Here is an 11,320-nt window from a genome sequence, read left to right on the forward strand (position 1 = left end):
AAGAGACACATTATTGCGCCGAATGATTGTTATATAGGCCTGGAAATTGGGCTAAATATTCTGGAAAAGTTTTGGAAAAGTTTTGGAAATTCATTGCTAAAAATGTGTGGGGACCCTGTATGCAATAGAGGGCTTTAGGGGGCTTAATGTCTGATTTAACATATACTTGCTTGGTTTCTCTCAATAAATCATGATGTATATCCTATTTTTGGCAAACTATTAGTTAATTAATATAACAAATTAGGCCAATCTCTCAGTCGAATAATGGAAAAAAAACAAAACGTGTTATATATATATATATATATATATATATATATATATATATATATATATATATATATATATATATAATATATATATATATTTTTTTTTTTAAATGTATAATTCGAATAAGAGGCAGCTCTACTCAGACTCCCCTCGACTCACAGCTAGAAGGTCCTGCATGTTCTCCCCGTGTCTCCTAGGGTAGGTACCCTCACAAAAACATGCAGTAATCCTGGTCACAATACTGCCTCCCCCTGGTCAGCCGGGGCGCCTGATGGAGGGGAAGGAACTGGTTGGAATAACGTGTTCCTTCCACACGCTATACGTCCAACCAGGGAAACTCTCCCCTGTCAGGTGATAAGAAGGTCAGTTGGCTCTCATGCTTTGTCGGCCCTGCCCTCCCTAGGTTGTTACATAGACAATTGGCACTGAGTGTAAAAAATTGGGATTACAAAATCGTGGGGGGAAAAAAAGAAAAAAATACTCCCCTCGACTGATTAGTCGACTATTCGAATAATCAAGGTCAGGCCTCCAGTTCTAATACCACTAAATATATACACCGGCCTATGCATACAGTATGACCATTAGGCTTGTATGCCCCCACAAATGTAGACCAATTAGAGCAAACTACACAGCTAAGCTGAAGCTGCTACACCAATCACAGCTTTCGTTCACAAACTGCACCTAGCAAACTTAAGCCACGTGCCGCTGCGTTCTCAGTTTTTATTCTGTTTACACAGAGACGACAAAGTGATTGAAAACGCCTTAGTGAGCGTGCCAGGTGGCTAGGTGGCGGTTAGCTCTGGTCCATAGCGTTAGAGGGAGTTTTTCTTAACGCTATGGTACTTTCGATTCTTTCCCCTCGCACCGCGGTAGCGCAGCCTCTCGTCTGTAGCAAAAATAAAAAATACACTTTTGCTACTCACCAAAACAAAGACAGTTTTATGGAGTTGAAAGCCTACTCTACTTAGTGGGAATACTCTGAGCCCGTTATTTGCCTGATGAAGACCTAGAAGGTCGACACGTTGCATAAATAAAAAGTGAGTTTTTTTGAGCTTGAGAACAGTGTGCAGACTTTCTTGTTCTTCTCCTTAACACTCTGAGCCCCCCACCTCACGTCTAAAATACACTTTTTGGCCAGAAAAGAAAATATTTCGCCGGAAGGAAAATACATTTTTGGTTACTCCACAGTGCCCTCCACAGATCTGGTCAATGGAATTTCCCTATTGACCAGATTCTTCCTTCCTGTGAAATATTTTCTTTTCTGGCCAAAAAGTGTATTTTAGACGTGAGGTGGGGGCTTAGCGTATTCCCACTCAGTAGAGTAGGCTTTCAACTCCATAAAACCGTCTTTGTTTTGGTGAGTAGCAAAAGCGTATTTTTAATTTTTGCTACAGACGAGAGGCTGCGCTACCGCGGTGCGAGGGGAAAGAATCAAAAGTACCATAGCGTTAAGGAGAACTCCTTCAAACGCTATGGACCAGTGCTAGGTGGCGTGAGACGGCGCTGCCAGATAACCAGTCACGCATGCGTAGAACCACTTCCGTTCTTCTTCCTATCACAGCTGTTTGTTAGCACTGATGTCATGGCATACGTGGTGTGTGAGCCGACGTGAGTCATGACATCACATGTTTTGAGGTATCCCTGTATCCCCCGTTGCATGTTTACATGGAGACGCAAGGCGGAGCGTTTTCAAAGATTTCCGCTCTGGAAGGGGGTTTCACTTTGTTGCGGTTTTCAACCCCCCCAAAAAATGCCGTTGCCATCTAAACATTTGATATTTTATTTTGCCGTTTTCTCTAGAGACCAGAGAAGTCACACTGTTGTCACAGTTATTAGACCCTGTGTCTTGTTTTGGTTCAGTTAACATGTGATGAGCATTCACTATCATCTACTTCTTGCCGTTGTTGTGTTCACTGTGTGACATGTTCTGTGACACTGTCTGTCGTCCAGGTTTGAGTATGATTACAGAGTACCGGTCACCAGACAACCGCAACCTCAACTATTTCAATTGTCGTTGCTGTTCGCAAGACATCAGCACTGCCCAATACATGTGTCCCTGTCACATCACGTCCGCCAGTCATCGCTACGAATACATAGTGAGTATGGGAGCCTGTGGTGTCAGCACAGGAAACGCTTTCTAATGCTTAACTCAGGGGTCTTCAACAGGGGGTCCGGGACCCCGGGGGTGTCCTCAGAGATACTGCAGGGGGGGCCGCCAAATCTTTGTGTGATAGGAACTTTGTTTTTTTATTTTTTACATTAATCATCTGAACCCTCACATCCCTATTCTGGGGGGAACATTAGACTCGTTGTGAGCTTGTAGATCAGCTATTTTCGGCGAAAAGGTTTGGTGTAGAGTCTAGACTGTAGAGGGGGAAAAAGAGCGGACCACGTACTCAGCCAAAGGTCAAGTTTACGATGCATATTGAGTTTTAAGTGGTTAAATGAAAACACACATTTAACATGAATCCAGTAATATGTAGTGGGGGTCTCTGCTTCATCTCTCTCTCTCAGCTAAGGAGTCTTTGGCCTGAAAAAAACGTTGAAGACCCCTGGCTTTACTTATACAGCAGAGCAGTGTCTCGATCTACAAGCTCACAATATGTCACAATGCCATGCTTTGGACCAGTGTTTAGTTCGTCGACTAAAACTATGACTACGACTACGTTTTTTTCACTGACGAAAACTAAATAAAAACTAAGCTATGATGACTAAAACTAAGACTAAATATATTGACAATTTCGTCAAAAAATACAAAAAATAGACTAAAATGTTAGGGAGGGACTAGTGGAGAAGAGATCCAGTAGAACTAAAAGACAAGTCATTTTATGCTCGGTTGTGCTCAGGTGTTGCACTCTGAAAATAGCCGATCTACAAGCTCACAACGCGTCGCAGCGGGACGCGTTGTAGATCGGCTATTTTTAGCATGTGTGGGGGCAGATTAGCACAGTGAACCCTGGGCCCTACAGGAGATACTGAAACATATCAGCAGATCTACAGGCTAGTGAGCTGTCCCGGTCTTAAAGGGTAAAACATAACAAACAATAAAACATGACAATCACAATGTTTGCGTATGCCCAGAATTAGGAAGAATGTTTGCGTACGCCCAGAATTAGGAAGAATGTTTGCGTATGCCCAGAAGTTAGTTGACGGATAGAGCCTTATAAGTGACGGATAGAGCCTGACAAATTAAGGGAAGTAAAGGAGGCAGAATTTGACAGGAGAGCATAAATAATATCAGATAAGTTAAGTGCAGCCAGAGAACAGCAGTGCCCTAGTAACCCCGGACCATAGAAACAGTGAAGGAAAGCACCTGATGATATCATGATGTTTGCTCCTCTATGGTCTCAGGAGGGACACAGAGAAGAACTGGCAAGTCCCTCCTGATGTCATACTGAGATTAGGAGACAAGGAAACAATGAGATAATGCCTGATAATCCTTGTTGTTCTGGTCAAGAGATGGGAGGAGAGGGATAAGAAGATATATATGGTTTGAGAGAAAGAGGGGGGTCAGAGATATTAGGGAGAGCAGTCTGTTCACATCGATCGTTTGTAACGCTTATGCTTGCTGAACCTTGCTATAATAAACACTTTGTTGATATAACTAACTTCAAGTCTGATAGTGCCTCATTATACCAATCCATCTTAATTGAAGACCAAAGGATCCCTCAAGGAAGATTTTCCATCACATGCAAGTGTAAAATCAGCCATTATGACATTTTAGTAAACTAAAATCTTATGATATTTAGTCGACTAAAACTAGACTAACAGTAAAACATTTCAGATGACTAAAACAAAATGGAATTTGATTCAAAAGACTATGACTAAAACTAAATCAAAATTTGCTGTCAAAATCAATTTGGACCATAATGGAAATAACCTCATCAATAATAACTTTATTGTGTTTTACCCTATTGATGGATATGTAGAAATATATATGTCTACAGGTGCGCCGATTTATATGCGTGGCCGTGGGGGCTCAACTCGAACCCCACTAACCCCGCCCCCCTGCCGCGACTGAAAAAAAAATCACTTTCTCTGTCTGGGCTATTGTTCTAGGTGTTAACGGCGCGTTAAAGGGATTCTAGGTAACTTGAAGCCATTTAAAAACATATATTTATATATATATATTTTGCATTTTGTCCCCTCTATCAGCCACTATATAATGATGCTGGGGTATTTTCCTGCATTGAAACACAGTCCTCTTTCTGAAATCCGTATTTCACTTGTTTAATCTGTATCCTGTCTGAGTTCTCTATCCTGATTGGATAAAATTGGTATCCTGACCTGAGAATGAATCTTCTGTTTATCAAAGAGCTGGAGAGACACGGAGACTCCTGTTACTGAACATACACTCTTTAGCAATGAGTACTAAAAGAATATAGAGCAATTTAACACTTATTTTAACCAAAGAGAAATAACTTACCCTACCTTTTAACACATCGGGTGCCAAACACGGTAAAAAACATGTTTTCAGAGAGTAGCACTTAGGTGCCGAACTTTTTGTTTATTTTCGTCTTTTTCCACAAGGGGGGGGGGGGGGGGGAGCTCTGCTCTGAAATCACCCACGGTGACCCTGAAAAAGAAGGGACAGATGGATGAACATGGCTCCCCATGAAGCCTTTCTGCCTGTTTAGTACCTCCATTGAGGCCAGCCTAGACCTCTCCATTAACAATACTATATACATGTCTTTTGATGTTACACCTACTTACTGTAACTGTACTGTGTTATTACATGGTACAGTATGCTTTCTGAATATAAACGGATGAGCATTTTCTCATTCAGCCTGATACTCTGTTTGAGGTTGATTTGTGCCCACTTACAACTGTGTCTGAATGAGTAACAAGAAAAACATTAATTTGTATATAGATATGATTGATTCAAACCTCTAAACAGTGACGTACTCCACATGTTTGTTTGTTTGTTTGTTTGTTTTGCAGAAAATGCAGCATCCTCATAAAGTGCATGATTGGCCAAGCAGTGTGAACCCTAATATGTACATTAGAGAGCTGAGAGACCTGGCCGATGAGGTGGAGAAAGAAGAGGGATGGGGAAGATTGACGGTAATTGTTTTTGACCTTAAATGTTTTACCAGCATCTTTTAATAAATCTCAGATTAACCGCTTAAAGCCAGGGCAACAGATAATTTGAAATGCTGGCTATTCAAATAATGACCCAAAAAAAACCAATACTATATTACTATTTGGCATTCTCATAAACAATACATATGTTTTATAAATGTTGTCTTCGCATCCCCTGACCACCAGACTGAGTAGCTTTACTCTGTGAAGCAAGCATGACACATGTGTGGCACAAGGGCTTTGCACAGTGGTCCCTGGTGCTCTGCACAGTGGTCCCTGGTGCTCTGCACAGTGGTCCCTGGTGCTCTGCATGTACGTGACCATGGGTCATAAGGGCCACCTGGGCATTGTGAAGCTTAAGCCTGGTGTGCTGTAGGAATGGGACGATATGAAAATGTCATGTCACGATTAGTGTGACCAAAATAATTGCGATTCACGATATTATCGCGATAATCAAAAATTATGCTTAAAACTCTTAAAATGTCACTTTTGTTAACCACTTGAACCCCAGCATCCATATTCTGGAGTGGAACATTTGCCAAAAATAGCAGATCTACAAGCTCACAACGCGTTGTGGGATTGTAGATTGGCTATTATTGGCAAAGAGATTTGGTAGAGAGATTGAAAAAAAGACTGTAACAAGACAAGTACGTTCTTTACAGGTGCATTTGACCAATTCTAGAGGGTTTAAGTGGTACCGGATATGCAGCTCTGCAAAGGTGAATTGATCCCAGTGTATGACGGAGGACAATTTCACGATAAATTTAAATTTCTGCGATAGGATTATTGTGAGCGTTTTTTTTATCACGATAAACGATAATAACGATTTTCGTCCCATCCCTAGTGTGGTGTCTGGGGATAGACCGTAGACATTGAGGCCCTGTTCAAGGACTGCTATGCCTGTCTAACATGATGCTGTGATATTGTCGCGCCAAGCACAGGCTCTTGAGTTTTGAAATGGAGCCGTTGTTTGAATAGAGGAGACATTATCATTAAATCGATCATTTTAATGTTTCACTTTTGGCGTCCCATAATAACCCATAATATTCCCACATTTTTCTTTGACACTTAAAGATCATCTATGCTGGCATTCATTTCACTGAACCCCCTGTAAAAGACAATGGAAGCTTATTCAGTCCAATAAGGGTCTTTTATTTAACTCAGTAACAGGTTAACACAGGTCTCAAATACATCTCTCCATCTCTGCAAGCGACAGGTCCAACTCTTGTCTCAAAACCGATTTTATTATGCTCAAAGTCATTATATGAACACATATATATATCATATTTAGAAGTAGGAACCATGCACAAAGCACCTTCAAGCACCTCTAAAGTGATATACTTTGCTCTTTTTCTCACTATCGTTGCTATTCTTTATTATTGCTTTGTTATTGTCGTTAGTGCCGCTACAATAATCTTACTTTTGTGTACTTGTATAAGAAGTACCAATAGAAATATTGAATCTTCTAAGCAGAATTCTGAAAAGCTAGGAACAGTATTGGAAATGGAGGGGAATAGTTATAATCTTCTAACTTGTGCGTGGCCATTTGAAAGGTATTAAATGAGAAGTCAGTTGCATAATAATGTGTGCTAATTTTAAAGGTGGAGGCGATGGATGGTGTTTCCAAAGGCAACTCTGTCACAGCCACATCACACACTGATGGTAAAACTACGACAACCTCTGATGCGCCTGCAAAGAAAATCTCTCCTATGCACATTTTGTTTTCCACAAATGTATGTAAGCAGTCAGTTCAGTTGAACTTCTCCATTATGCTCTGTGTGTGTTGACAGACTTTAGGAAAGAGAAAGAGCTCGTTGCTGAACAGGAAACGTTGCATGGACTCGAACCAAAAGCTCCTCCTCAACCTGTTTCTGAGGTGAACAACAACATCCAAGTCAGCCCCACGTATCCATCCACATCTGGCGGTCAAGCCCGGGCAAGTGCACTCATCTCTGATGCCCTGGACAAGCCATTTAATGCTAATCTCCATCCGTCCCAAATTGAGTCACCAACTAACCAACCGTGTCACCCGCAGGTCACTCCAGATGCCTCCATGGACCTCACAGTTACAAACACATTCTTGGGGCACTACCTTAACCTTGAAAGAAGAGAGCCAGTCATTGGTCAGCATACTCTCTCATTTAACTTTGTCTTGAAATATCTGGTTTATAACGACAACCACAGTTCTAATAACACTAAATATATACACCGGCCTATGCATACAGTATGCCCATTAGGCTTGTATGCCCCCACAAATGTAGACCAATTAGAGCAAACTACTACTACTACACCAATCACAACGACAAATATTTTGCCGTTTTCTCTAGAGACCAGAGAAGTCGCACTGTTGTTACAGTTATTAGACCCTGTGTCTTGTTTTGGTTCAGTTAACGTGTGATGAGCATTCACTATCATCTACTTCTTGCCGTTGTTGTGTTCACTGTGTGACATGTTCTGTGACACTGTCTGTCGTCCAGGTTTGAGTATGATGACAGAGTACCGGCCGCCAGACGGCCTCAACTATTCATTTTGTGATTGCTGTTCGGTAGTCATCAACACTCAGTTTCGCTGTCACCTCACATCCGCCAGTCACCGCTACAACTACATAGTGAGTATGGGAGCCTGTGGTGCATTGTTGATTTCGTCGACTAAAACTATGACGAAAAATGTTCGTCAACTACCTTTTTTCACTGACGAAAACGAAATAAAAACTAAGCTATGATGATGAAACTAGACTAAAATGCTAGGGAGGGACTAGTGGAGAAGACATCCAGTAACAAAAGTCATTTATGTTTGGTTGCGCTCGGGTGTTGCACTAAAAATAGCAGACCTACAAGCTGAGATCGACAATGCGTCGCACTGCGACACCCAATGTGACCCTGGGGGGGGGGGATACTGCAGAGATACTGCAGGGGGGCCGCCAAATCTTTGTGTGATAGGACCTTTTGTTTTTCTATTTTTACATTAACCACCTGAACCCTTCACATCCCTATTCTGGGGGGAACATTAGACGCGCTGTGAGCTTGGAGATCGGCTATTTTTGGCGAAAAGGTTTGGTGTAGAGTCTATCTAGACTGTAGAGGGGAAAAAAAGAGCGGACCAAGTACCGAGCCAAAGGTCAAGTTTACAATGTATATTGACTTTTAAGTGGTTAAATGAAAACACACATTTAACATGAATCCAGTAATATGTAGTGGGGGTCCCTGCTTCATCTCTCTCTCTCAGCTAAGGAGTCCTTGGCCTGAAAAAACGTTGAAAACCCCTGACTTAACTTATACTTTGTCGTTCAGCAGAGCAGTGTCTCGATCTACAAGCTCACAACATGTCACAATGCCATGCTTTGGACCAGTGTTTATTTATTGTAGCATTTTCTCATTCAGCCTGCTACTGTCTGAGGTTGATTTGTGCCCACTTACAACTGTGTCTGAATGAGTAACAAGAAAAACACTCATTCGTATATAAGTATGATTGATTCAAACCTCTAAACAGTGACTTCACATGTTTGTTTGTTTGTTTGTTTGTTTGTTTTGCAGAAAATGGAGCATCCTCATATAGTCCATAATTGGCCAAGCAGTGTGAACCCTAATATGTACATTAGAGAGCTGAGAGACCTGGCCCAACAGGTGGAGAAAGAAGAGGGATGTGGAAGATTGAAGGTAATTGTTTTTAACCTTAAATGTTTTACCAGCATATTTTAATAAATCTCGGATTAACCACTTAAAGCCAGGGCAACACATACTTTGAAATGCTAGCTATAGGGCATAGCAGTGGCGGCCATTTTCTGGTTCCACTTCAAAATAGTCAATGCATTTTTCTGCTGTGATATTGTCACATCAAGCACATGCTGTTGAGTTTTGAAATGGAGCCGTTGTTTGATTAGAGCAGACATTATCATTAAATCAATAATTTTAATGTTTCACTTTTGGCGTCTGTGTAAAAACCCATACTATTCCCAAACACAAGAGGTTCTGTTTTTCTTTGATACTTACAGATCGTCTATGAAGATGGTAAAACTACGACATGCTCTGATGCGCCTGCAACCAACGCAGAACTTGCCATCAGGTCCAAAACTACTGCAACCACATCCGGACCTGTAGACCCACGTCGTGCTGCGTCCAAATCCACCGCAACCACTTACATGACCGCAATGCCACCAGTTCGCTACATGACCGCAATGGCACCAGTCCGCTTCATGACCGCTCCAAACCTGCCGAGCCTACGCACATCATCCCACCAATACAGAGGCTCCAACTACAGTCTCCAAGCCTACTACTCGAAACCGACTCCAGCCATCTCCAAATCCATCGCAACCATCTCCAAACCTGCTACGTCTACGATCCCCTCCAAACCAAATACATGTCCAGCCACCTCCGAATCTCAGTTAGATCTCTGGGAAGATCTGGACGCTGCCTTAGAAAGCGGAGCTGCTTTTGAAGCCACGAGGGTTTCGGGTAAAGCTACCGCCACAAGCCAGTCATCCACAAGCCAGTCCCCGAAAGCTAACGCCAATTCCCCTTTGAATGCAGACGACACAAGCAACACAACAGATGTTTCTGGTAAAAGGAATGGAGACCTCAAAATGACTGTCATGTGCCAGACTCGTGCTGAATCAACCGAACTGTCCAAATCTACTGGAGCCAAGTCACACCTGACCCAGACATTTAAACCAAGTACAAATCCATCCGTCTCTGAAGCTCCCTGGGAGGCTCGCCGGGAAGAATCTGAGCCTGCCGTCGAAGCTACGAGCGATTCAGGTGAGTTGCTGCAATTTCAGCCAATCAGGGGAGAGCACCTATTTATCAGCTTCAATTTGATAGTGTTCCAAGTTCCAGTTAGTTGCTCATTTCGTTGTCTCATGACTGAGTGTGCGAGTTCTCTCTCCTGATTGGATAAAATTGGTATCCCGACCTGCAAATGCATTTTCTGTTTACTAAAGAGCTGGAGAGACAGGAAGGCCCCTGTTACTAAACAACCATTCTATAGCAATTAGTACTATCAGAATAAAAAACTATGGCCCGGGCACCTAGGCTCCAATGTAGGCTGACAGCGTGTCGCTGGTTCGAGTCCTGATCCCGACGGCCTTTGCTACGTGTCACTCCCCATCTCTCTCTGGTCGTTTCCTGTCTAAACTTCACTTCACTATCAATAAAGGCATAAAAAGCTAAAAAATAAATCTAAAAAAAGGAATACAAAACTATTTAAAACACTTATTTTAACAAAAAATGTCACTTACTTTACCTTTAATCATCTTACTTTTGAAATTGTCTTGACAAATCCTTCAGACTAAGCTGAGTATCAGTGTTGGGCTTGTTACTCTTTTATTAATTTAGTTATTACTCCTTGCCAACAGTAACTAGTTACACTACATGCACACGCATACGTGCACACACACACACACACACACACACACACACACACACACACACACACACACACACACACACACACACACACACACACACACACACACACACACACACACACACACACACACACACACACACACACACACACACAGAGAGCCATGTAAAATATCTTTGTATACAAATGTGATTCAGCAAGTTAATAGGGCATCGTACCTGATATTGATGCCTGGTTGACACTTCATACCTTTTTGTTTTAGGAGGAATGTCCGACACAAGGGATTCTTTGATTGAGCTGAGAAATTGTGCTGTGGCTACGAGGGTTTCGGGCAAAGCTACCGCCACAAGCCAGTCATCCACAAGCCAGTCCCCGAAAGCTACTGCCAATTCCCCTTTGAAAGCAGGTGAATTAACCGAACTGTCCAAATCCATCTCCAATTCACCAGTCCGCTACATGACCGCTACAATCATGCCCGAGCATATTACAATCTCCTCGAAACCGACTCCAGCCATCTCCGAATACATCGCAACCATCTCCAAACCTACTGCGTCTATGATCCCCCCCAAACCAAGTACATGTCCAGCCATCCCCAAATCTCAGTTAGAAG

At 42.3% G+C, this 11,320-nt stretch overlaps 1 protein-coding gene across 1 annotated transcript; it reads left to right on the forward strand.

Annotated features, from left to right (window-relative positions):
* Positions 1-5,240: 5,240 nt before the first annotated feature.
* On the forward strand, positions 5,241-11,317 carry LOC311061815 (uncharacterized protein; the record flags this gene model as incomplete). Its single annotated transcript, XM_084080512.1, has 9 exons — positions 5,241-5,331; positions 6,951-7,011; positions 7,140-7,285; positions 7,385-7,472; positions 7,827-7,957; positions 8,883-9,005; positions 9,341-10,103; positions 10,973-11,116; positions 11,286-11,317. Exons 1-9 carry the CDS (start codon positions 5,263-5,265, stop codon positions 11,315-11,317), a joined length of 1,557 nt encoding a protein of 518 aa, XP_083936638.1. The 5' UTR covers positions 5,241-5,262.
* Between the last annotated feature and the right edge of the window lie 3 nt (positions 11,318-11,320).

The sequence above is a fragment of the Gymnoscopelus microlampas genome (assembly GCF_963454915.1).
Source record: "Gymnoscopelus microlampas genome assembly, chromosome: 15".
Classification (NCBI taxonomy): Eukaryota; Metazoa; Chordata; class Actinopteri; order Myctophiformes; family Myctophidae; genus Gymnoscopelus; species Gymnoscopelus microlampas.